Source organism: Pleurodeles waltl, chromosome 8 (genome assembly GCF_031143425.1).
Source record: "Pleurodeles waltl isolate 20211129_DDA chromosome 8, aPleWal1.hap1.20221129, whole genome shotgun sequence".
NCBI lineage: Eukaryota > Metazoa > Chordata > Amphibia > Caudata > Salamandridae > Pleurodeles > Pleurodeles waltl.
In genome coordinates this window covers 1,236,888,611-1,236,915,858 of record NC_090447.1, presented here as the reverse complement: position 1 = coordinate 1,236,915,858, position 27,248 = coordinate 1,236,888,611, and the positions used below count along the sequence as shown (strand labels likewise).

At 44.9% G+C, this 27,248-nt stretch overlaps 1 protein-coding gene across 1 annotated transcript in view; it reads right to left on the bottom strand.

Moving 5' to 3' along the window:
- The window catches only part of CCDC169 (coiled-coil domain containing 169), a 180,081-nt gene that overhangs the window by 43,834 nt on the left and 108,999 nt on the right, over positions 1 to 27,248 (bottom strand). The window contains exon 5 of the mRNA XM_069205525.1: positions 19,866 to 19,964. Within this exon, the coding sequence (XP_069061626.1) occupies positions 19,866 to 19,964 (99 nt within the window). The remainder of the gene's footprint in view (positions 1 to 19,865; positions 19,965 to 27,248) is intronic.

Here is a 27,248-nt window from a genome sequence, read left to right as displayed (position 1 = left end):
GGAAGTCCTTTGTTCTGCCTTCCTGGGCTAAGCCTGGCTGGACCCCAGGAGGGCAGAAGCCTGTCTGAGGGGTTGGCAGCAGCAGCAGCTGCAGTGAAACCCCTGAAAAGGCAGTTTGGCAGTACCCGGGTCTGTGCTAGAGACCCGGGGAATCATGGGATTGTCTCCCCAATACCAGGATGGCATTGGGGGGGCAATTCCATGATCTTAGACATGTTACATGGCCATGTTCGGAGTTACCATTGTGAAGCTACACATAGGTAGTGACCTATGTGTAGTGCACGAGTGTAATGGTGTCCCCGCACTCACAAAGTCCGGGGAATTTGCCCTGAACAATGTGGGAGCACCTTGGCTAGTGCCAGGGTGCCCACACACTAAGGGGGTCATTCCTACATTGGCGGGCGGCGGGCGCCGCCTGCCAAGCGGGAACCGCCACTTGCCCGCTCCGCGGTTTCTGGCTTTCCCGCTGGGCCGGCGGGCGCCCGCCAAGGGAGCGCCCGCCGGCCCAGCGGGAAAGGCCCTGCAATCCAGAAGCAGGCTCCGAATGGAGCTGGCGGTGTTGCAGGGGTGCGACGGGTGCAGATGCACCCGTCGCGATTTTCACTGTCTGCTAAGCAGACAGTGAAAATCATGTTGGGGCCCTGTTAGGGGGCCCCTGCACTGCCCATGCCAGTGGCATGGGCAGTGCAGGGGCCCCCAGAGGCCCCACGACACCCGTTCCCGCCATCCTGTTCCTGGTGGTAAAAACCGCCAGGAACAGGATGGCGGGAAGGGGGTCGGAATCTCCATGGCGGCGCTGCTTGCAGCGCCGCCATGGAGATTCAGCCCAGACAGGGGAAATCCGGCGGGAAACCGCCGGATCCCCTTTTCTGACCGCAGCTTTAGCTCCGCGGTCAGAATGGGCAGGGAAGCACCGCCAGCCTGTTGGCGGTGCTTCCGTCATTTTAGCCCTGGCGGTCGCGGACCGCCAGGGTTAGAATGACCCCCTAAGTAACTTAGCACCCAACCTTTACCAGGTAAAGGTTAGACATATAGGTGACTTATAAGTTACTTAAGTGCAGTGGTAAATGGCTGTGAAATAACGTGGACGTTATTTCACTCAGGCTGCAGTGGCAGGCCTGTGTAAGAATTGTCAGAGCTCCCTATGGGTGGCAAAAGAAATGCTGCAGCCCATAGGGATCACCTGGAACCCCAATACCCTGGGTACCTCAGTACCATATACTAGGGAATTATAAGGGTGTTCCAGTATGCCAATGTAAATTGGTGAAATTGGTCACTAGCCTGTTAGTGACAATTTGGAAAGAAATGAGAGAGCATAACAACTGAGGTTCTGATTAGCAGAGCCTCAGTGAGACAGTTAGTCATAACACAGGTAACACATACAGGGCACACTTATGAGCACTGGGGCCCTGGCTGGCAGGGTCCCAATGACACATACAACTAAAACAACATTTATACAGTGAAATATGGGGGTAACATGCCAGGCAAGATGGTACTTTCCTACACTTGCGATTGATCATGTATATAGGGTGTCCTACCATCTCTGGATGGCATTAGCTTAAAATGGGTAGAATAACTATTTATGTAATTGGATAGTTGTTAGGTGCTCAGCCAATATGTTGCTTAATAATAATAAAACTGTATCCTGATTTGCTAATGAATTGATACATTTGCTCACATCATGATGAATTAACATTTTCCATTCTGCTCCATGAGAAGATTTCCTATATAAACCCTCGATTTTGGGGGTAAGCCAGGAGGCTTTCGGATTCTGCTATGGATGCTCTCTGATTCTCTGTTGATTTTACTGACCACATGTGACTTAGAATACTTGTGATTTTGCCCTTCTCAATATTTTGATGACACACTTCATGACGTTTAATCTGTACCACATCTTTTGAATTTTGTAATAGACCCTTACATTTATTCAGTTGCTCTAGTACTCATTTATTGAGTGGGTATTTTTTTGACTGTATTCCAGCTATTTTTATGTTTTGGGATGTGCCTTGCTTCGGGGACACATTGCCTCATGGAATTGAGGTTTAACACCATCTCTGATTCATCAGTACATGGGTTTCTGTTGAAGCAAAAGTTTGGGGTGCAATAATTGTGGGGAACCCCCACACCCTCAATGGTGAAGTCATATTAAATAAGTAGTGTTTTATGGCGGATCCCACAAGGGAACTTAAATGTGGGTGATATTCGGGATGTGGATGCCCAGGGCCTGAGTACAAGTTCCCCGAAGGAATAGCCAGTATTCAGCCTGATTAAAAAAGACAGCCCAGGCTTCAGAATTTATTGGGTGCAAAACACTGCAGCTATTCTGACTTTTTTGCACATTAGTATGTCAATTTCAGTGCTTAACTGCCCAAACCCTCTAGTCCCATTAAATATAAGGTCTTTTTCCTTTTGTTAAATTGCAGCAGATTTCACCAGATGAAATTTGCAAACTATATTTTACCCAGTAATGGGATACGGTAAACAATGCACAATTGAGGTCGAAGAGGAATCGCACTTTTAAGCTACTCCCTTGATCAATAAAGCTAATTGCTAAAGGCACTTATTGAGTTAAAGCTTAAATAAAGCTCAAATCTTTCATAAGGGCATACTCAAAACGCTTTAGGCAACCCATTTAGGTAGCTCAAAAATGGTTCAATCACTTAAAACTACTGAAAAGTGTTCTGGTCCATTCTGATTAATTGTTTGTACCTTAACATTTCCATGACTGTTAAGTACCACTTATATGCAAATTAGTTTTGGTCCTGCCCCAAATGTAACAATCTTGTCCAAAGTTCTAGGCCTTAAAAGGTGAACACCAGCAATCTCAATTCCTTTTCAGCTATATTGAATATAAAAGAAAAGCCCTACTCATCACCATTTTGCTAAGTGAGTTGCCGAAGTAGGGGTGGCAAAATCAGTGCATAATGGGGAATCCAACTGTATTTCACAGATGTTGCATAATGTTGTCAAAACTACTCTCCAATCTGCTTCCATACAAGTACTTTAATGAAAAGTCCTGCAAGGAATCTGTTGGACTGTTTTGCTTATGCAGGGTCATCCCCAATCTTTTTGCATCCTACCTCCTATTTTTTCTGACCTGTTGCTGTTGGCTTTTGAACTCTGAGCACTTTACCACTGCTAACCAGTGCTAAAGTGCATATGCTCTCTGTGTAAATTGTATGGTTGATTGGTTTATCCATAATTGGCTTATTTGATTTACTAGTAGGTCCCTAGTAAAATGCACCAGAGGTACACAGGGCCTGTAAACCAAATGCTGTCTGGGTCAGTTAGACAGTTGGGCTGGTTGCACCTCACACTAGACAGTGACACAAAGGGAGCTGGGGTGTAGCCTGCATATCCTGATGAGCCATCTGTGCTAGGAGGGAGGGGAGGAGTGGTCACTCACACCTGAAAGGACTGTGTCTGCCCTCACACAATGCAGTCTCCAACCCCCTGGTGAGTGTCTGGGGCCAGGGCAAGGCAGGATTTCACATTCAAAAGAGACTTTAATTTGAAGTAGGCCTACTTCAAAGGATAAATTGGGTACAAGAAGGGTACCCAAAAACACAGACTTTAGAACACTTCTGGAAACAAGAGGGACCTCTGCCTGGAGAAGAGCTGGAGAGATGCCCTGCCTGTGACTATGCTTTGTGGAGCTATCCTGCAGTTGCTGCTTCTGCCAGAGTAAGAGGGCAAAGACTGGACTTGGTGTGCCTTCCATCTTGAGAAGAAATCTCCAAGGACTTGACTCGCTGCGGCTGAAAAACGACTCTAGCTGGAAACGTGACCGAAAAATCGATGCACGGAGCAGGAGAAACGGTGGGCAGCATTGCTGACGGAGGCTGGGAGATCGCATCCCGTGCTGCGTGGTTTTCAGATCATCGTGCGGCTGGATTTCTGACACAAGTATCGCTGGGCGTGTAAAAACAACGCAAGGCCTGTCTGGACCCGAGAGCGCTGACCGGATCGATGCATTGCTCTCCTGCGAAGAGAGGAAACGAGAAATGATGCAAGGTCCTGCTCGTGAGTGGAATCAACGTATCGCAAGCCCTTGTTGATGCACACTCGCCTGTGCGGGGTTATTTTTGACGCACCCAAGGTGTATTTTCACGCTAACAGTGTTAGTGTGTGTTTAAAATTACATGAAGACTCTTTTTTAATTTTCAGTGAAGACTTGTGTATTGTGGAGTTTTGTTGTTTTGGTCTTGTTTTGTTTAGATAAATATTCTCTATTTTTCTAAACCTGTCTTGTGTCATTTTGTGTGTGTTGGTACACGTACTTTACACCTAGCACTCTGAAGTTAAGCCTACTTCTCGTGCTACCAAGGGGGTAAGCAGGGGTTAGCTGAGGGTGGTTCTCTTTTACCCTGTCCTCGCTTGGACAGGGGGTATCCTGACTGCCAACCAAAGACCATATTTCGAACAGAATCTGAATGGGCACAGCCAGCTGAGTGACAAGATGTCAACTATGTTCAAGTGTTCCTGCAAAGTTCCCTTCCCTGTTTGGGCCCCTAGAGTCTCACGGAGTAATGAAACTTCTGCAGAAGTACAAAAGAAAGCTCAATTGTTTATGCTCCTAAAATCACCCAAGATCAGACAGCAAAAATCCTGCTTGTACCACTGCAGCTCAAGTTCAATGTGTCTCCATGCCTTGATGACAATGCAAGATTGTGCTGCATATGCCACAGAAGTACGCAAAGAGATCTTTCCTAGAAGTGATGCTCAGAGGTTAGATGGTGAGAGTTGTCACAGCAATATAATGCTTGAATGTGAACCTAATTGATATAGGCGATGAACAGCACATATAAAAACAAATTAAAGAATTCACCGAGAGATCCGTGGCAGATATATAAACATAACTTAAAGAACTCAAATATAATTCCAAAGTAGCTAGCCTGAAGAATGTGGGTGCCCCAGCCCAAATCCAATGGATGAAAAGCAAACTAGACTGAGTTAAGGTGTTGAGTTGGTGTCTGAAACTGAGTCAGTCAGAGTATTGTATTTTAAATTAATAAACTTCCTACAAACATTTAGGGCACTCTGACGATAGGCATAGAGTGTATTCTTAGAGCTGTATTTTAGAGGATACAAATATATTCAGGATTCCAGGGTGTTACTCTTCCCATACCTGTGCACTACCTGATAACATGCATGATTAAGAGTGATTTATAAGGAAAAAAATCTCATCTTTGCTGTTTGTAGGAAACTACAAGTCTATTTCTTCAATCACTTCCATTGGAAAAGTGGGCCAGACAGAATTACGCATCCGTACTCACTTTCTTAGGATACCATAATATACTTTGTTCCTTGTGCTGAAGTGCATATGTCTCATGAGATTTTAGAAAGTTTGGATGCTAATGTGTCCAGTAGCAGCACATCCTTAAATTCTAGTGTTTTTATGCTTTTAATTTATAACCCATGCACTGACAAATTCACCTAACTATAACATTACTTTAACCTTTGTTTTTTTCCAGTTAATTTCTAAGTCTTTTTAAAACAAAACCAGATCTTTTTTATCACACCTAACTATAACATTACTTTAACCGTTAGTTTTGTTCACTGATTCTTTAAAGGCCTTAAATGTAAAGTAATATTTCATTACCATATGTAAAGCCAATCCCCCACTGCGCACAGCCTTTGCCCGTGAATGGTGGGTGATTAGCTACAGGACTTTTTGTTTTGTAAAGGGGAGGGGGGCCACATGGCCCCCTCCTCCCTTTGCCTAATTAAGCTCATTAGGACCTGGGACCCCAGGGCCATATGTTTTTTAAAGTGGAGAGCATTGTTAGGTCCTAGGGACCCCATCACCCAGGGCCTTTTTTTTATAAAGGAGAGGGGGGCAGTGTGCCCTCCCCCCCACCCAAACCTTATTATACCATGGGGGCCACACCCCCAGGGCCTTTTTTTTATGAAAGGGGAGGGGGCCATGTGCCCCTCCTCCCCCGAGCCTTATTAAGCCCTGAGGACCTCATCCCACCAGGGCCACTACTAAAATTAAAGGGGAGGGGCATGCATGGCTCTATTTCCCTGAGCCTTATTAGGCCCCGGGGACCCCATCCACCCAGGGCCATTATATTATTTACAGGGGAGTGGGCTGCATACTCCCCCTCCCCAAGCCTTTTTATGTCTTGGACACCCCATCCGCAAGGGCTGTTTTTTGTTAATTAAAGGGGGGTGGGCCACATATATATATAAAAATATACACACACACATATATTACCCAGTGACGTTCGCCACTGGGTAGTTATAGTTAGGATAGTGTTTCCATAGGAAATGCCTTTCTTCTGTTGCTAATAACTTTTGACTAGTTTGCACATGGAAAGTTTTGGGGTCATCCATCAAGCAGGGGCCTAGTGAAAGGCATGTAGCACAGAGCAGCCAGGCTTAACTTAGACCCAATGTGTAAAGTATTTATGCATTTTTCAAACAGTATTACAGTGAATACACAACACAAGAAAATTCCCAAACTAATTTAGAAAAATAGAGAATATTCTAATAAACGCAATAAATACAATTACACAAAAAATATTAGTAAAACTAGAGCTATACATTTTTATATTTCCGTCAAGCAGGGGCCTAGTGAAAGGGATATAGCACAGAGCATCCAAGCTTAACTTAGAGCCAATGTGCAAAGTATTTATGCATTATTCAAACGGTATTACAGTGAATATACAACACAAGAAAATTCCCAAACTAATTTAGAAAAATAGAGAATATTTTCATAAATACAATTACACAAAAATGATTAGTAGAACCAGAGTTATACATTTTTTTATTTTGTGCTAGCACCAAAAAAGCACTAAGCGACGACCACTGGCAACTAGTCGCACTGTTCTGGGACAAGAGTCCCAGTCACAAAGTTACCTCCTCACTTAGAAACTTTTATGGAGGTAGAAAGTCTCCAGCAGGGCAAGGCAGCCAAATGGATCCAAGGAGGGAGTTGACCACTAATAGCCACTGCTCAAGGTCTCCGAGCGGTCTGGTGGTGGGCCAGAGGAAGCTGTAGACAAAGTTTGTCAGCATTGCTGAGATGCTGCTCAGTATCGCGTCCAGAGAAACCATAGCTCGGGTACTGGTAGGCGTCTAGGCTGAGTAAGCCGTTGATCCGGTGCTGCTCAGTGTCAAATCAAGTGAATCTGTCAACAAAGGTTGTCTGCATCAATGCTGGGTATCAAGTACAGTGAATCGTTCAGTTAGAGAAGTAGGAGTACACACTAACCACAGCCAAGGGTCGAGGCCCTTCGGGGAGGACCTTGGGATCAGGACTCAATCCCACTGAGAACACCAAAGGGAACTAGGTCAGGTCCAATTGAGACTGGTCAGATGGAAAGTAGGAAAGTCTCCTAGAAACGTATTATTGCCTTGTACCTCTACCAGGTCCACCAGCTGATGCTTGGAGTCCCTTCTGAGGTGCTGGGTTCAAGAAAAGCAGGTCCAGTGTTCCTTCTGATTTTTCAGACAGCAAGGCAGTCCTTTTTTTATTCTTCTCAGGCCCAGGAGTGTTCCGAGGGAGGTACTGGGGATGACACATTTATGCCCATAGCCAGCCTGTGAGTGAGAGCAAATACTGACCACACCCTAGCCAATTCCAGGGGTGGCCCTACCCACTTTTATAGCACTTTCTCTGTGTTTTACTGTAAGCTATTCCATGGTGCCCCTCTCTACCCAAATTGAAGGTGATAGGACCTTTCTTCCCTTGGTCAGAGCTCTCTGGTTATACTTAGAAGTGTGGCTATGATGATGGTTAAACCCTCCCTTGTGGTCACTTCAAACTACTTCTGGGACAGTCACCCTTCCCACTGGTTTGGTCCCAGGTAGAACCCTGTGATCAATGTAGGGTCCTGAATGCAGGGTGGGTGGTCATTATTCCGGAACATCCCATGATTTCTGTATGCCTTATCTGATACCTAACTATACCATAATCATGTGGAATCTCACAGGCATGCATTCTGCTCATAAACACTAACAGATATATTCATATCTGAGGAGGAGTGGGGTTTGACATCAACCTCCTCCAGGAAACACATTTGGAAGGAACTGAGGTCTCTAGTCTGCAACGTAGGTGGAGAGGACAGGTTTATGCTACCAACTACTCCGACTTTGCCAAGGGAACGCTCATCTGGGTTAGGTATGGGATCCCATTCAATGCATCTCACAGAGAATAGACAAAGAGGGCAGTTACATGCTTATTCAAGGAACTTTAGACTGTGCACCAATAGAGTTTGGAAACATTTGTGTACCCCATGTAATTCAGATTGCATTTCTAGGCTCTCTCGTGCCAATATCGGGCTCTACCACACATGCAGTCAGAATATTGAACTGGGGGCTATAATTGTATGGCAGACATCTCTCTAGACCAGTCTAAACCTCCGCTACTTGATTCCCCAATTAGGAGGGTGACCACCTGCCTCTGAGAGTGGGTGGAACACTTGGAACTGCTGGATCTCCTAAGACATAGATATAAATTGGCAAAGGAATATTTGTTTTACTCCCCAGTACATTACTTGAATGTCAGATTGGACAAATGATTAGTCTTTCCAACAGTGGTGGGGATGTCCTACTGAACAAGTTGCTTACCTTTGGTAACGCTTTTTCTGGTGGATACAATAGCTACCTGTGGATTTCTCACCTTATGAATTCACCCATTCACCAGCATCCGATGGAAAATCTTCTTCCCAGCTCTCCATGTCGACGAGGACATTACAATTGCACGGCTCCACGTGACTCCATCTGACGTCACCGTGCCAATAAGAGGTCCTCGCCGGCGTGTTGACGTCAGTTTCACCCATTTTTTACGTGCTTTTGAGGCGAGCAGGTGAGAACCGACCCCACAATAAAACTCCAATAAATACATATACACATAAAACTACCATGATGCAATATAATCAAAACCATCTTTTATATATGCAGGAAAAGACATAAATAAATACATACACCTATACAAGCACATATCCTAGTGTAACTAGACGGGCAACGGGAAGGCGGGTGGTACTGCGAGGAATCCACAGGTAGCTATTGTATCCCCCAGAAAAAGCATTACCGAAGGTAAGTAACTTGTTCTTTTAATGAATACAACTACCTGTGGGTTCCTCACCTTATGAATAGAGTCCCAAAGCAGTACTGCACTCGGAGGTGGGAGCCTGCCTGGTTACACTAAGAAGTCCTGCAATACAGATTGCGCAAAATGGCCGTCCCTCCGAACCTCCGAGTCCAAGCAGTAATGCTTTGCAAAGGTGTGGAGGGACACCCAAGTTGCTGCCTTGCAAATGTCCACCACTGGAACCCTCTTGCCAGGGCCAAAGCAGCAGACTTAGCCCTGGTGGAATGGGCTCTGATACCCTCAGGGGGAACTTTCTTTGCCAACGAGTAGCAAATCTTGATACAAAGAATGACCCACCTGGAGATTGTTCTTTTATGAACTGCTCTGCCCTTCCTCTGTCCAATATACCCCACGAACAGCTGGTCCTCCAGGCGAAAGTCTTTCGGCCTTTCAATATAAAAACTAAGCACCCTTTTAGGGTTCAAACAGTGGAGCCTCTCTTCCTCCTTCGAGGGGTGAGGAGGAGGGTAGAAAGATGAAAGGGTAATGGTCTGCCCTATATGAAAAGGAGTGACAAATTTTGGCAGGAAAGCCGCCCTGGTTTTCAACACCAATTTATCCAGGAAAAACAAGGTAAAGGTGGGTTTAACAGAAAGAGCTTGAAGCTCACTAACCCACCTAGCCGAGGTTATATCAACCAGAAAAACTGTTTTAAGCACCAGAAACCTTAATGGGCAAGATTTAGTTCCCACTGAGGCACATGAAAAGGAGTGGGAGGAAACCTATTAACTAAACCCTTCAGAAACCTAATCACAATAGGCGATTTAAACAATGAGGGCTGATTCGGGAGGCAAAGAAAGGCTAACAGAGCAGCCAAATAACCCTTAACTGTAGCCACTGCACAACCCTTTTTTGCTAAATCTAAAGCAAATAATAAAATATCGGAGAGGTGGGCCTTCAAAGGATCAATTTGTCTTCCTCCACACAAAACCACAAATTTTGCTCACCTGCCAGCATAAACGGTCTTAGTGGAGTGTTGCCTGGCTGATAAAATAACATCCACTACATCTGGTGGGAGAGGAAAGGAACTCAGATTGCCCTGTTCAATCTTCAGGCATGAAGGTGAAGGCTCTGGAGGTGGGGGTGTAGAACCTGCCCCTGCAACTGCAAGAGGAGGTTTGCCCTGAGAGGGAGACAGAGCAGAGGGCCTAGCAAGAGTTGGAGAAGGCCCATGTATAACTCCCTTCTTGGCCAATCCGGGGCTATTAAAATGACCAGAGCCTGATCTTGGCGAATCTTCCTCAGAACCCGAGGAATCAAGGGTATGGGGGGAAATGCGTAAAGCAACTGGTTGCACCAAGAGATCTGAAACGCATCCCCCAAAGCTCCTTGTGCCGGATAATAGAGGCTGACGAATGATGGGCAGTGCGTTTCTCCGGAGTGGCAAACAGATGTATCACTGGAGAACCCCACATCTGAAAGATATGCAGGAACAGATCCGGATTGAGCCGCCACTCGTGATGGGCCGAAAAATGTCGAATGAGAGAGTCCGCACGTACGTTAGCACTCCGGCCAGATGATTCGCTATCAAGCAAATCCGATGGTCCTGAAGCCAGGACCAGAGACGCAGAGATTCTCTGCAGAGAAGATACAACCCTAGTCCTCCCTGCTTGTTTATATGCCACATTGTGGTAGTGTTGTCCGTCAGGACCTGAACTGACTGACCGCCAAGGGATGGGAGGAAGGCCTTGAGAACCAAAAATATCGCCAGCAATTCTCACATGCACATTTATATGAAAAGTCTGTTCCACTGGAGACCAACGACCCTTGATCTCCAGGTCCCCCAGATGAGCTCCCCAGCCTAGAGTGGAAGCATCCGTCATGACTGTGGCCACCGGAGGTGGCAGTGAAAATGGCCTTCCTTGAGAAAGGTTGCCGTCCACAGCCCACCATCGTAACTCCGCTGCAGCGTCTCTGGAGATCGTTATCGACTCCTCGAGATCCCCTTTGTGCTGAAACCACTGCCTGCGGAGGCACCATTGAAGAGCCCTCATGTGCCAACGTGCATGAGTGACCAACAGAATGCAAGAAGCGAACAGACCGAGCAGACGTAAAACCTTGAGGACTGAAACAACTGCTCCACTTTGAAACATTGGAATCAACGCCTGAATGTCTTGAATCCGTTGAGGCGGAGGATAGGCCCGATTCAGTGTAGTATCCAGTAATGCCCCTATGAACAGGAGGCGTTGAGAGGGCTACATGTGAGACTTGGGTACATTTATCGAAAAGCCCAGACTGAACAACAACTGAGTTGTCATCTTCAAGTGATGCAACACAAGCTCTGGAGACTTTGCTTTGATCAACCAATCGTCCAGGTAAGGGAATACAGATACCCCCTTCCTTCTGAGACTTGCTGCTACCACTGCCATCACCTTCATGAAGACTCTAGGTGCTAAAGTAAGACCAAACGGAAGGACCGCAAACTGGTAGTGTTGCGACCCTACCACAAACCAGAGATACTTGAGTATAGGGATATGAAAGTAAGTATCCTGCACTTCGACAGACACCATCCAATCCTCTGTTCAACGCCAGGAGTACCTGTGCAAGAGTCAGCATCTTGAATTTTTCCTGTTTGAGGAACAAATTCAGAATCCCCAGGTCTAGAATTGGTCTCAAACGATCGTCCTTCTTGGGGATCAGGAAGTATCTTGAATAACAACCCTGACCCCTTTCCTGCTCTGGAACCAACTCCACTGCACCTTTTGACAATAGGATCTGAACCTTCTGCTGCAACAACAGGAGATGGTCTTCTGAGCAAAACGAGGGACGGGGAGGGATGGGAGGAGGAAACGTCTGAAAAGGGAGAGCATATCCTTTTCTCACAATGTTTAGAACCCATGAGTTTGATGTAACTAACTCCCACTCATGGAGAAAAAGACGTAATCTTCCCCCAACAGGAGAAGTGTGGTCGATAAAGGGGAGAAAACTAGGGCTACTTCCCTTGCTGTTGTCCTCCAGAGGAAGAGGATGATGCAGGGTGCTGCTGGGTGGCCCCTCTTGTCCGAACCCTCCCCCCCCCTCTAAAGGATCGATATGGGAGGTTGGTAGGCTGCTGGACCGTGGACTGGGGCCTCCCACGGTAAAGGCTCCACACCCAAACCCTCTGAACCGCCGAAAGGACCTGAAAGGGGTAACAAAAGAGGCTTGCAGACCCAAAGACTTTGCCGTGGCCTGACTATCTTTAAAGCGATTTAGGGCCAAGTCCGCTTTATCACCAAACAGTTTCTCTCCATCAAAGGGCATATCCAATAAAGTAGTCTGTACATCAGAAGAAAACCCAGAGGACCTCAACCAAGCGTGCCTCCTGGTAGCAATAGATGTACCCATTGCCCTGGCCACCGAGTCCGTGGAATCCAGACCAGACTGGATTATTTGTTTTGCCGCAGCCTGAGCATCAGATAGAAGTTCACCAAATGGTCTTTGTACATCCTGCGGCAGGTCAGGAACCATAGCCCTAGCGGAGTCCATCAGGGCATGGACGTATCTACCAAGAACACAGGTAACATTTGCAGCCTTGAGAGCCACGCTGCAAGAAGAGAAAGTTTTCTTTGCGGATTGCTCCATCCTTTTGGATTCCCTGTCCAAAGGAATCACAGGGAAGGAGCCTGGAGCAGACCGTGTAGAGCAAGAGGCCTGAACAACCAGACTCTCCGGGGTTTCGATAAAAACCCTGGATCTCCAGGCACCTCTCTGTACCTTCATGCTAGAGATCTATTAACAGCAGGTAACAACACAGGCTTCCTCCAAAGCTCTATATGGGCTCCGTAAGAGTATTGTTGAACGGAAGCAAAAGATCCGCAGAAGTTGAAGAAGGGTGCAGGACCTCAGTTAAAATGTTTGTCTTAACCTCTGCAGCAGGCAATGGAAGATCTAAAAAGTTTGCTGCCTTTCTAATCACTGTGTGAAAGGAGGTCGCCTCCTCTGTGAACTCCCCCGGTGAAGACAAGTCCCATTCCGGGGAAGTGTCAAGCCCACTGGCCGAATCCAGCCCTTGATATTCTCCCAAGGGCTCCACAATCTCCCCCTCCTCCAACAACTGCCTTTGGTACTCTTCCTCTTCTAAGAGTCTCAAGGCCTTTCTGCGTGACCTCAGTCTGGCCTCTAACTTCTGCGTCGACATAGAATTGGCCGACGTCGATGACACTGGCTTCAACGCTTGACGCAGAACAGGAGAGGAAGGTTGGCTTCGGTTGAATCCATCAGTCGGATCTGGCGCCGGAGGGGATCCCAACGGTGCCGAGGACACTTGCGGCTCCACCATCGGCATCGACTGACGGGGCGATTAAATCGGCACCATAGGTCTGGAAGGCGACGTCATGGGAACCACAGGGCCTCGAGGTGACATCATCGGCGCTGGTCCGGCACCCTCAGCCAGATAGAATGGCATAAACGGCGCCGCCTTGTATGGAGCACGGGAGCCCAACAAAAATGCCAATGGACCCGTGGGACCAGCCGGGGCCAAAGCATTGAACATCGAGAACAAGGCATACAAAAATGCCGCCTGATCCGCTACCGGAGCCGGGAAGGCAGGATACCGCTGAGTTCCATGTTGCACCGCATCGGAATCATGAGCAGCAGGTAAAAATCGAGAACTGTCCGGAGGTGCCACTACCTCGAGGACTGATGATGCCGGCGAAGCCTCAGGGCTCTGAGGTTGTGGAGTCACTGTCGGACTCACCTCCCACGTCGCACGGCGCCATCAAGATGGAGACCTTGATCTTGACCGGCTCCGAGACGAACAACGCAGAGAGTCATGACAACACCGTTTCTTATGTCTGTTCGAAGAAGTATGAGAAGAGGATCTACGATGGCTCTTATGCCCCTTCTTCACCTTGGCCAAAAAGAGTTTAGCCTCTCTTTCCTTCAGACCCTTAGGATTCATGCTCTGGCAGGAGACACACTCCTCAACGTCATGCTCAGAGCTCAGACACCAAAGGCAATCGTCATGAGGGTCAGTAACCAACATGCGACCTCAGCACTCTCGACATGGCTTGAATCCCGACTTCCTAGGAGGAGACATTGTAACTAGAAACCAGATAGAAACTAGCAACAAGATGGAACACCTCCAACAGTAGCGAGAGCTATGAGAAAACCGCTAGCATCGAAGGCACAGAAAAAAGGGAACTGACGTCAGCACACCGGCGAGGACCTCTTATTGGCACGGTGACGTCAGAGGAAGTCGCGTGGAGCCGTGCAATTGTCATGTCCTCGTCGACATGGAGAGCTGGGAAGAAGATTTTCCGTTGGATGCTGGCGCATGGGTGAATTCATAAGGTAAGGAATCCACAGGAAGTTGCATCCATCAGAAAGAATAAATACTTAGCACACACCTGCTCAGACCACAACCCACTCCTGCTGCATCAGGCTGGAGAAAAACAGTAGCTCTAATCCCTACATGGAGACTTCGCCCCTAACTGTTACATGACACTATGTTTCGAGATTCTCTGGGATATGCCACCAGAGAGTAATTTCAGCACACACCACACACTTTCACAGTATTGGAAGCTTTTAAAGTTGTGATCAGGAGGCACTCTCTGGACACACAGGTTGGAGTCCAAAAAACCTTGGAGGCAGAGCTCACCCGCTTTGAGGCTACCCCTTGCTAGAACCGGCCCGGCAGCCAGCTCTCTTGGAGGCAAAGTAACAACACATGGTGGTATCACAGTGGTTGTGGCTCTTCTCTTACAATGGGTACATGCTAGGATGCACTCCGAGGTAGGTAGAGCAGGGAGGCTTTTAGCATCATTCATTAACCTGGACCGCTGGACTGGCATACTATAGGAGCTCATGAGGCTACAGTGCAACATACATACATATTTATACATACATATTTATATTTATATTTATATTTATACATACATGACATATTTGTAGAACATGATAAGGGCATGTATAGTGGAGCAAGTCTAGTTAGGAACGATTTTAAAGAATGGTGCCTGGACAGGTTGGCCCTACCTCTGTCCCTATACGACATCCGACAGCTGCTGAGGCAACAGATCACACAACAAGAAATGAGAGGAGCTATCAAAGAGCTAGCTACTGGAAAGAACCTGGCATAGACGGCCTTCAGGCTGAGTTTTATTAGATGTATGTATCTCTCCTCATCTGGTGGAGCTGTATTAAGAGGCCTGGGAGATGGGTACCCTACCCCAAATCTGCAGAGAAGCTTGACTGATATCCCTACCTAAGCCGCGAAAGAACCCTGAAAAGACCTCCTCCTGCAGGCTTCTATAGATGTTGAATATCGACTATAAAATACTTAGGTCCTGATTTAGAGGTTGAATGAGGGTTTAATCTGTGTCAACAGTGACAGATATCCCTTCCACCGAAATATAAATCCCATATGATATAATGAGATATATATATTTTGGCAAATGGGATATCTGTCACCATTGTGACGGAGAAACACTTCCGCCAAACTCTAAATCAGGTCCTTAGTAATATCCGAACCAGCCGTCTGCAACCCCACTTCTCCCAGTAGATACACATACACCAAAATAGTTTTTTTCAACAGTGCAACAATTCCTTAAGTATCAGGTGCCTCTACAGAGTGCTAGATGAGGAATCCTTCCCTGATACCGTTGTTCTCTCAGTTGATTTACAAAAGGCTTTTGATATGTTACAATGGCGCTCTATGCGTGCAGTGATGTGCTGCATGACTTTAGGCCCTGAATGGGACAAATGGATCATGCTATTGTACAACATAGCGCAAGCTAGGGTGAAAACAAGGGAAAATATTTCAGAAGTCCCTGTGATATGAACGGGTAACAGGTAGGGATTCCCTTTATCCCCTCTGCTGTTTGCAGATGCCATTGAGCCTTTTGCTAGTATTCTCAGGACGGAGGGCCTGGGTAGGGGCATACTACTGCACAACAGATTACATAACATATCCCTGTACGTGGATGATATCCTCCTTTTCTTACATGACCCAGAGTCAGGAATACCCTTGGGAGCCTCTATGGTGAACTTTGTGGGAGAAGCAACATGCATGAACATAAATTGGGAGAAGACATGCGCCTCCCCATTGTGTGAAAACAATAGTTATATCCTACAGGTACCCATGGTATTCATGGGAACCTCAGGTGCTACAATATCCTGGGGTCAAGGTTTATCACCGGGATGTGAACAGCAGAGAGGGTAACGTTGGGAGAACGCTTTGTTTGCAGCAAAGTAGCATTGGAGTTCTTTGAAACTCCTTATAATGGCAAGAACAGTGCTTACAAAAATGGTCATATTGCCTACAGTACTATACTTTTTTTTGTGAACCTTCCACTCTGAATTCCCAGGTCCTACTTTCGGACTTTGAACACCATGGTACGCAAACTTATATGGGATTGGGGCAAGCATAGAATTTCCTTATGCATCCTTCAATGCTCAATGCAGGAGGGCAATCTTAGAGTACCAAACTTTGGATTGTATCACACCATGGCTCAAACTTAGTGGTGTTCCGTTAGTCGGCCTCCCCACCTCCTCTGGTGGATTCCTCATTAGAAAGAGGCTAGCCACTTAGAAGGCTGCGGACCTGACTACAGTCAGCGATTGTTTTGACAAGGGTAGTCTGTTAACTCTGGATATGCTAATGGCAGATGCCGGTCCACCCGTCTCACAATTTCTGACGTGTGCAACAATAACCCAGGCAACACATATGTTGTGGCAGGTGGGACAGGCTGAGCTGCCAACTCACAAAGGTTTGCAAACTGTCCTCACTTTTGGAAATGGCTGCAAACTGATCTCCTGCCTTTATAAGTCAGCCTCATTTCAGACTCAGACTAATCTGGAGTTGCTTTGGCGGAGGTGGGTTGCTCTTCTGACTAGGGACCTTAATGACAAGGAGTAGGACAGGGCATTAGAGCAAGGCCATAACGTATTGTGTAAAACCAGATTCCGCTATACCCAGTTCATACCTTCAAATGATATACCTTATTCCACACAGACTAAAAACAATGCAGGGAACGGCAGATAACAAATGTGTTTGATGTAACAAGCTAGACATCAATTTCATACATATGTCCTAGTCTTGCCCCAAGATAACCTGCCTCTGGCAGAAGGTGATAGACCTGTAGTCCGTATTGACCCAGACAGGCCTGTAGGTGTGCCTTTTGGGACTCGCTTACCCCGAAAGCAGAGGGAGACGGGGTGCTAGATTTTGGGGATTGGCCTTAGTGTGGGCCAGGTGATCCCTTGCCTTGCACTGGAGATCGCTTGACGCCCTCACCCCCATAGTAGGTGAAAGTGGGAGGTTGAGCGCTGGGTGCTAGTGGAGGAGACAGCCCTGAGAGATGAGGAAAGGCGAGGTGCTGACCTCTCACAGATGACTGAGGGTCCGTCTTGGCAACATTCATGGAGACAGAGAAATGTTGACAGAGAGACCTGTAGCTCACTGCCTAGATGCCTGGCAGAGTGGGGGTTGGACCCTACAGACTCTGCAAACATGGCTGGAGTTTATATACCAGACAACCTTTGAATGTATGCTCAAGTTTTACCTTATATTTTGGTTGTGATGTTACAGTGTGGTACTGTATTGATTACTAGTGGTATTGGATAGAACAGCTTATAATGCTGTGATATGCTGGTAATGTCATATTAACTCTTCTGTTGAAGTGGTACATAAGCCAATAAACACAGTGCAAAAACTGGTGCTGTGCTGGCAAATGGTGGAAGAGGCGCCACCTCATGGTTTTCGAAACTGGCTTAGGCTGCAGCCTCAGCGGTTGTGATGGAACATACATGGAGTCTGAAGCAGAGGTGAAGTTGGAGACAAAGGTGTGAGAAGAAAGCAGCCAGCAGCCTGGCCAGCCAGCTGACTTGAGGGGAGGGTGTTCTGGCAGCTTGGTGGCCTAGCCAGTCATCTTTAGCCCATGCCCATGACTTTAGCTACTCCGCACCCCACACCCTACATAACCTACCTTGGTGCTAAACTGTCAGCAAGGCAGCATGAACTTTTGGGGTAGGTGAACAGTTCTTCTAAAAATATATTTGTCCTGCATCTCACCTGTATTGGCACAGTCAGCAATTTATGGTGACCTTTAGAAAAGGCTAAGCAAAGAGCACAGCACACAGGTTGATTGCTGCATGCAAGAGAGTGTAGCTTGGGTAGAAAAGGTGACCATACCAGGCAGCAAATGATATCAAGAGGGTGATTGGTGAAGACAGTCAGAGGGGTAAGCAATTCCCTGAGCTAAGCGACCTGTGCAACCTCTGATCAGTATAACGTACCTCTAAGACTGGATGAGCTGCACTACGCCTTAACCTACCTATATTGTTTAAATTGTTTTTATTCAGGCTCTACGGAAAAGGCAGATGGAAGATGTGTCCTAAAAACGGTCAAATAGCAGCCCATGATTGTTCTGGCAAAGGTACCTTCAATGAGCTTATAGTGCCCTCTTCATGCACACCAGAAAACATTCCCCGCTAAAGGAAATGTACAGCATGGAATGAAACCCTGAAAACAACTATGACTAAGAATCAAAGATGAGAAGTGATTAAAAAAAGGTTCTCTGTTAAAATTCCGGGGACAAAATAGGGAAAATAACAGTATTATTAGCACCAGTCATTAAGGGCCAGATGTATCAAAGGGTTTTACCCATTGTGTGTCTATGGGAAAATGTGTTCGTACATATGGCCTAAGTCTTTTATGCAGAAATGGGAAAAACACTGCTGACACTCTGCTAACGCAGTCTTCAAGAAAATATTGCTCATCTAGTGAGGAAGATTCAAAAGTGTGACAGAATATGAAAGAAGATCAAAACAATGAAAACCACAAACAGAAACGGAAATATTTTCAGGTCACTTTTTTGTAGTTTTTTTCGGGTTCTCAGGAAGGCCCACTTCGTTATAGAGGCCACTGTAGACGAAGGGATCTACCAAGCAAATTTCTTCACAAAGGACAACATTAAAACTTGCATCGACACTGCATAGTTCGGCCAATCTGTGATACATTCCTTTTTGTGGCTGAAAATTGTAAATTACTTAACTGAATCAACTCTGGCCCCAACTCCCCCTTATGTTCTTCACCTGGTCTACATCGTATGTTTCTATCAATATAATACAATGTGTCCTACCACTGCTAACGAGAATCGCTTCATTATGCACACTAGTTCTAGGTGTCCTTTCAAGTGACCCAACAGCATCGGGTTATATCTGTGCTAAATAAAATCCCAAATAAATGAATACATTATTGGAAAGAACAAACAGGCTTATGGCAGCAACCGATAGTAATTTCAGCAGCAGTCGATAGTGTCCGCAAGGTGACTTTACAGTGTATACTTAAAGGAGACTGTCCGAGAGTGTGTGACCTTCCCAATCTATGCTACTGTATGTGACAGCCTTTATGCGCACTGTGTGAGTCAAACTCTTGAAGTTTTTGTAAAACTCAATAAAATTGAAAAAAATATATTTAGTAATTTTAGCAGTCTCAGTCTCGGAAAGAGACGGTACGGATTCCACCAAGCACTGCTGAGGTAATCACAAATGGATGAATCATTGAATACGACTTCATCGAGAGAATGCCCACATTTCATATCACTGGGCTTGAGCAAAAGCCACTACTGCTTTCTGTTAGATAGATTTTCAGGTGCTGCTCAGAAGTCTGAAACTGGTTGAAAATACAGAAGGCAGCCAGGGAAATTTCTACTATGGACTCAAATTTCGCATTGTGGTAAGCAAACGTGGACGGCTTTAAATTCATCAGTCCACTATGGAGACACTTAGAATATACAAATCATGAGCACTATTACAAAACGTAAACAATTCTGCAGTAGCAAACCTTTGCCTCTTGTTCCATTCGAAGAATGTAATCTTTCAGTTGGTTCTCAAGGCTAATCTTTTCCATTTCGAGCTGCTTAAGAAATTGATTTAAAGCTCCCTGTAAATGACAAATAATTAAAATGTGAAAATATTTCTGCAACTTAGCAATTAATTTGTGTCATGTTGGATTAATCTATTCTTAGCATCCTAAATAGCTACGTTCATTTCAAATTAACGCATCATGTTCGGGTACTCATCATCTATCCGGCTCAATCCATTTATTGTACCAAAAATACCCTCCAAGAGAATTAGTGCAAACCCAAGGATAATCACCTCCCCATAACCAATTACTCCATTCTTTGGCAACAATGACTTCACACCGGGTAGGCAACGGAAAGCTTTTATCCTTGGCTCCTGGTGAGATGCGGTTATTGCAAAACCAGCGAAATGTTTTACAGTGGCAAAGTAAAGTCCTTTAAACAATGCAAAATAGACTGCCGAACACATGCAGCAGAAACATGTCTCTAAACACAACTAGGTAGTCACACACCATACATTTGGGCAAAAAGCAACTAGACCCCTAACAAAAAAGCAGCCATAAGGTCACACTGTTTCGGTATATTGGAAAGAGCAAGGATTAGGGACCTGGGAAACTCCATGAGTTCCAAAATGTCTCAAAACAAAGATTGTGAATGGAGGATACCAGGTGTTTTAGGATAGTGGGAGTTCAAGGGGCGGGGCACTAATTTTATTCTTATCAAATATGATGTAACGGGATAAGGAAAGTAGTGTTAATATTTAAGTTTAATTCAAGATAAATCAAATGTATTTAAAAAAGAGTTGTATCAGGAATTTATACTGTAAAGGCAACACTCTCAAGAACATCTTGGATTGCATGTGTGAGACTCAATAAAATAGGTATCAACAAATGAGATCACTGCTGAAGGTACTGCAAGCGTGCAGGAACTCAGGCTCCTGTTCTTTGGGAATGTATTGAAATAGCCATTTCTGGGATGGCATCCTGATAGAGCTGGACACAATTATAGGGAGGAATAATTTTAGGAACCAAGGTATGTACTCCTGCAAATAGTGCTTTATTAAATATATCCACAACACTCTGCACAGGTAAGACTGCTCCGAGGGGCTCATCGACTACTGGAAGCAAAGCAGTTAATCTTATCCTAATTGGGCATGGCAAAGATACATGGAGATATGAGTGGCACAGTATGATCTAGAACTATTAACTGTGGAATAAATCTCACACTACTAATGAAAACTGTATTGTTGATATGGGTTTCTCAGTTTAGACACTTTGCATTTGAATTTATTGAAACACTGGTATGCACTAGAGCAGTGGATATTAAACTTTTGAATTTTTGGGACCCCCAGTGAATGACAACCAGGGACCTCTACCTAAGCAGCTTCTATAATTTGAACCTCAAAATAATTTAAAAAAAAACTACAGAAACAAGTATAGATTAAATATATACATAAATTATGATGTATTTTGTTTAATACACAGCCAAAGGATATGCAAAAAATCGAAATTTTAATGGAAAGGTTAGAGAATTTCAAAATGTGTATTTATTTTTAGAAGACAAAGTGATATGATAGGCTCTAGCATATTGCTTTACTTGTTGCACTGCTAATGGATGACTTTTGTTGGTGCATATTACTGCTTTGAGGTCACCAATTGTCCATTTTACTGTTTGCTGTCCTTGAGCTCCTCCCATAACTCAAGCTAAGGATACCAACTTAATTTATTTTTAGCTTCCAATTTCACATTCCTTCACATTATAGAATGTTTTAACATTTTCAATTTCACATTTATCTTTTTTATGCAGATAAGCTTTATTAATCTTCTAATATCATTTACTTTTTTACCTGTCGTGGAGCCCCTGAGTAGGTGTTGCAGACCCGTAGGGGTCCACAGGCACCAAGTTAAGAGTCACTGCACTAGAGTGATGTTTGTTGAGTACTTTGATGTGATAGACTTTTAAAATGTGTGACAAATTATTTTGGACACTAATGAATTTTAAGATGAATTCTAGTCCAAATAGGTTAATTAATATTACACTTAAAACAAGTTTTCTAAATCATGTAGAAGTGTGTTTATTAACGTGTTTTAGTTGTGCCACATTCTCCTATATAGACACCAGAGAATGGATGTTGTTTCTGATGTACTGTACAAAACGCTCCTGCTCATTCCCCTCCCAATCATGCCTCCCTAGATGTTCTTATGCTTTCTGTAGCCATTGCGGAGTGCACAGGACACTGTGATGTAGCTGGTTATTTTCCTCAAGCTCAAGTGCCGTGGATTACATTTTTCTATGTTTATGTGAAGCAACAAATTCTAAAGGTCGATTCTTCCGCCTGTAGCTTCTGAGACTGCAAAAATGCATATTGTTCAGTAAATGAAACATGACGTGTGATGCATCACCGGTCAGCAACTGGAGCTGATGGGGTCTTGCAAGTAGAGGGGGGTGAAAGGTATTTTATTACATTTGTAACTTGTCAATGTTGTGATATTTGTGAACATATGTAGAATTTGCGGTTTCAAGTCATTAGATATGTACAAATATGTATAAAAGGGAGTGAGCCAGAGACTTTCCCTTCTCCACTAGAAACGCTGTTGGTTTCCTTTGTGAGTCTATTATAATTCCTCCAGGACTCTGTCTGATTTAGAAGAAACTTATCTTTTTCCTCCAGAGATGATGTCAGTGTTCCTTTTGAACGAGACAGAGCTTTTTCTTAAACACTGATTGATTAATTGTCCATTCATTAATGATGTGCTGTATTTATGGACTGAATATTTCTGTTTTCTGACAATGTACTATGCATTTATGTCTTTATGACATTTGATTCATTATTCTGTACTGTCTGATTAATGAGATTCTGTAATAAAATCATTTAACTTTCCTCCTATCTGGAACTTAGTTATTGAGTGGCCCATTTACCATTTACTTTACTAATGATTGATGGTGAAACATTGTGGTTTCTCTTATATGTAGATCAAGGGTGCTGGAGCAGAACTTCTGAGGTAATTTCTGGGTGTTTCAAAATGGAGGTACCATAGACTATGGGGTTTCTGCTCCCACAAATTTGGTAGAGAATGAGGGCATCCTAAGGGAACCGTGAGAGCACCCTAAGGACCCTGAAAAATCCTAGAGCACACTCAAAAGATTCTGCAGTCTTTAATGCCCTGTCCGAGGAGAGAGGAGTTTTTGGAACTTTCCCAGAGTTCCGACGCTGTGGACTCCTAAGAAGTGACAAGCTGTGTATTCCTGAATGATCTGGAACCTAACCATGAATAGGGAGTATTGATTGTATGAGTGCGCATTGAAGTATGTGTTCGTAAGATTGTTTTCTGTTGCATGTGTGAATTGTCTGGTTATGTGATGATGATTGTGAGTTCAGTTGGTGAATTATTGTGATGTTGTATTATTCATATTTGTAGTTCATTTGCGGTTCTATTGATTCTGGTTTGGTTATCAGATTTGTTGCAATATATGATCTCAAGATATAGGCCCTCATTCCAACATTGGCGGGCGGCAACCGCGCCCGCCAAGTTGTAACCGCCGTGCGGCCGCCAATGCGGCCGCACTCCCGCAGTGGCCATTACGAGATCCCCGCTGGGCCAGCGGGGATGTCGGCTGCAACCTGGGAGCCGGCGGTGTTGCGGCGGTGCGACGGGTGCAATGGCACCCGTCGCGCTTTTCACTGTCTGCTATGCCGACGATGAAAAGCTCCATGGGGCTGTGGCAGGGGGCCCCTGCACTGCCCATGCCATAACTGTGCCATGATAAAAGCTTCACAAAAGTACACTTGGCTCAAGTAAAATTAGAAACATGATAAAATGCCACTTAAAAAGAGAATAAATAATTAAAAAGCAAGATTAATAGTTGATTGCCTGGCTAAGCATATAAAACAGTCAAACAAACCTTTTTCGGATACACAAAACCATGATTAGATATCTGGATACAGCGAAAAAAATCGATTGTTGTGTATCATTTTTCAATATTCTGAATGCCACTAGACACTGTAATGTGCCTAAGTTCCGACAGAGTGCAACCAGCCATTTGGATCTAGGTTTCCTGTATGCCTGGCACAAGAAGAGGACATGTGCCTCTCTTTCTTATGCCTGGTCACAAGCAGGACAGATCATGCCCAGATCATTGCCCCCACTCCCCCAGTCATTAGTGAATGTGCATTGGGGCAAAGAGCCCTGTCTGAACTGCCAGTATAACTTCTGGACAAGCATGGGTTGGACTTTATCTAAATAGGTTTCTAATCTATAAAGATCCTTGTAATCTAAGACACATTATTACATGGAGCTTGTGCCGTCACTGCATCATTTTCTTTGACACAGCGATGGTGCAGGCTGCTGACCCATATCTACAAGGCCATGCAAAGCCACTTTGTGTGGCTTTACAAGGCGTTGTAGATATGGAAGAAGGGAACGCAGTGCAAGTCACTGAGTTGCCTTACTTTGCATCAGGGAGGCCTTTCCGTGGGTGTTACCATGCAACATTCATGGATTTTGGAGCATTCTCATTTTTACAAGGTTTTGTAAACCTGGGAATTGGTCAAAAACCAGTGTAAGACTGACCCAACGGGGAGAATTTTTTTTATTTCTTCCTGTTTTTTCCTCTTTTTATGTGTGCTGCATTCTGCATTTTTGTGACTCATTTTTCTGTTTTTCTATTCACGATTTTGACATTTTTTGTTTTTCTTGTTGCTGAAATGTTTTGGGTTGCGACTGAATTGTCTTACTTGATTTACTGATTTTTACTTCTTTTCTAGGGCAAACAGACAAGGGTTTATTGAATTACTAGTTTAAAAGTGGTTTTGTAATTGTTTTCCTGTTTGCTGAGATGTCGTGTATTGATTGGTTGCTCAGCTAGGGTTGGCAAGACATCACGACAAAGCAGTGCTCTGACTGGTTAGTTGATGATAAAGCTGTGCTGTGATGGGTTGCTCGTTGACAGAGGAGTGCTGTGATTGGTTGTTGTTCCCTAGTTCTTTTGTTGTGATTTTGAGTTTTTTAAAAGTTTATTTCTGGTTCACTTTCACATTAAACAATGGGAAGTTTGCTTACAAGCCTAGGGTTACTATGGTACCTAGGGAGGGCCAGAAAATGCCAGCAGAAGTAACATCAGCCTATGAAAGTATGGGTCCTAGATGTGTACCTGCATTTCAGAATTGAGTGAATACACCACACACAATGAAGTTTGACAGTTTCCCTTAGAGAGTACCTTTAACACTAAAAAGTTAGATTTCTTGAGACAAACTATGTATGATGTGAAGCCAACGCGCAGACCTACACAGTTTAAGGTTTAATAAATGGACTGTATAGAGACATAAAAAGATAGAAAGAAAGCAGGTGAAAACCCACTTTAGACGTTGGCTTGCGAGAAAAATGAATCTGCAGGAGAAACATTGGCGGGAGGAAATGATTGGATGTTCAACACAAAAACATTCCCTGCTATAGTTACTGTTGGACTTTTTTTGCTTATGCAGGGTCATCCCCAATCTTTTTGCCTCCTGCCTCCTATTTCTTCTGACCTGTTGCTGTTGGGTTTTGAACTCTGAGCACTTTACCACTGCTAACCAGTGCTAAAGTGCATATGCTCTCTGTGTAAATTGTATGGTTGATTGGTTTATCCATGATTGGCATATTTGATTTACTAGTAACTCCCAAGTTAAAGTGCACTAGTGGTGCCAGGGCCTGTAAATCAAATGCTACTAGTGGGTCTGCAGCACTGATTGTGCCACCCACCTACGTAGCTCTGTAATCATGTCTCAGACCTTCCATTGCAGTGTCTGTGTGTGCAGTTTTAACTGTAAATTCGACTTGGCAAGTGTACCCACTTGCCAGGCCCAAACCTTCCCTTTTCTTATATGTAAGGCACCCCTAAGGTAGGCCGTTGGTAGCCCCAAAGGCAGGGTGCAGTGTATGGTTAAGGTATGGTGAGGTATAGTAATGCGTTTTATATGTCCTGACAGTGAAATATTACTAAATTCATTTTTCACTGTTGCAAGACCTGTCCCTCTCATAGGTTAACATGGGGGCTACCTTTAAATCTGATTAAAGTGTAGATTCCCTTTGGGAGCGGATGGATATGTGGAGTTTGGGGTCTCTGAGCTCACTATTTAAAAATACATCTTTTAGTAAAGTTGATTTTAAGATTGTGTGTTCGAAAATGCCACTTTTAGAAAGTGGGCATTTTATTGCTTATACCATTTCTGTGACTCTGCCTGTTTGTGGATTCCCTGTCTGGGTCAGTTTGACAGTTGGGCTGGTTGCACCTCACACTAGACAGTGACACAAAAGGAGCTGGGGTGTAGTCTGCATTTCCTGATGAGCCATCTGTGCTAGGAGGGAGGGGAGGAGTGGTCACTTAAACCTGAAACGGCTGTGCCTGTCCTCACACAATGCAGTCTCCGACCCCCTGGTGAGTGTCTGGGGCCTGGCCTGGGCAAGGCAGGATTTCACATTCAAAAGAGACTTTACTTTGAAGTAGGCCTACTTCAAAGTAGAAATTGGGTATAAGAAGGGGACCCAAAACCATAGACTGTAGAACACTTCTGGAAACAAGAGGAACCTCTGCCTGGAGAAGAGCTGAAGAGCTGAGAAAGAAGAGCTTCCCTGCCTTTGTGTGCCTTCCATCTTGTGAAGATCTCCAAGGGCTTGATTTAGAGCTTGCCTCCTGTTGTTTGAAGTCTCAGGGACAGCAAAGACATCTCCCTGCCAGCACCTGGAGCCTCTGGAGAGACTCCTGCTCTGACAAGTGGTGCCCTATCCAGTCCCTGGGCCCTTAGAAGGAAAGCTGGTGGAAATTCAAGGAAATCGACTTTGGACGACTTCGGACCGCCGCCGCTGCTGAATCCGGTGACGCCCGGCTCCGTGATCTTCGCTGGATAGCGATGACCTTCGCAGGCCTGACATTGCTGCAGCCCCGCCGAAGTCCGCAACTCCGTGGAAGTTGCCACACCACATCGTGACTGACGCCGCTCGAAGTGCACAGATTCAACGTTTCGCACAGACGCTGCGATCCCCGACTTCGCGCATCGACTTGTTTTCACTCTTCACCAAAGGTACTGTACTTGGGGGTCTACGTGACTCCGAGTCCAGCGCCACTGGTGTCGGCTTGTTGGGAACGACTCCGTCACAACGCCATGTTAACACCTCATCGAAGCATTCTGTGTTTCTAAGCGCTATTTTTGAGTTTAATCTTTAAAAAATCATAACTTGACTTGTGTATGTCAGATTTTTGTCGTTTTGGTCTTGTTTTGTTAAGATACATATTTCCTATTTCCTATTTTCTAAACTGGTGTTGTGTCATTTTGTAGTGTTTTCATTAAGTTACTGTGTGTGTTAGTACAAATACTTTACACCTAC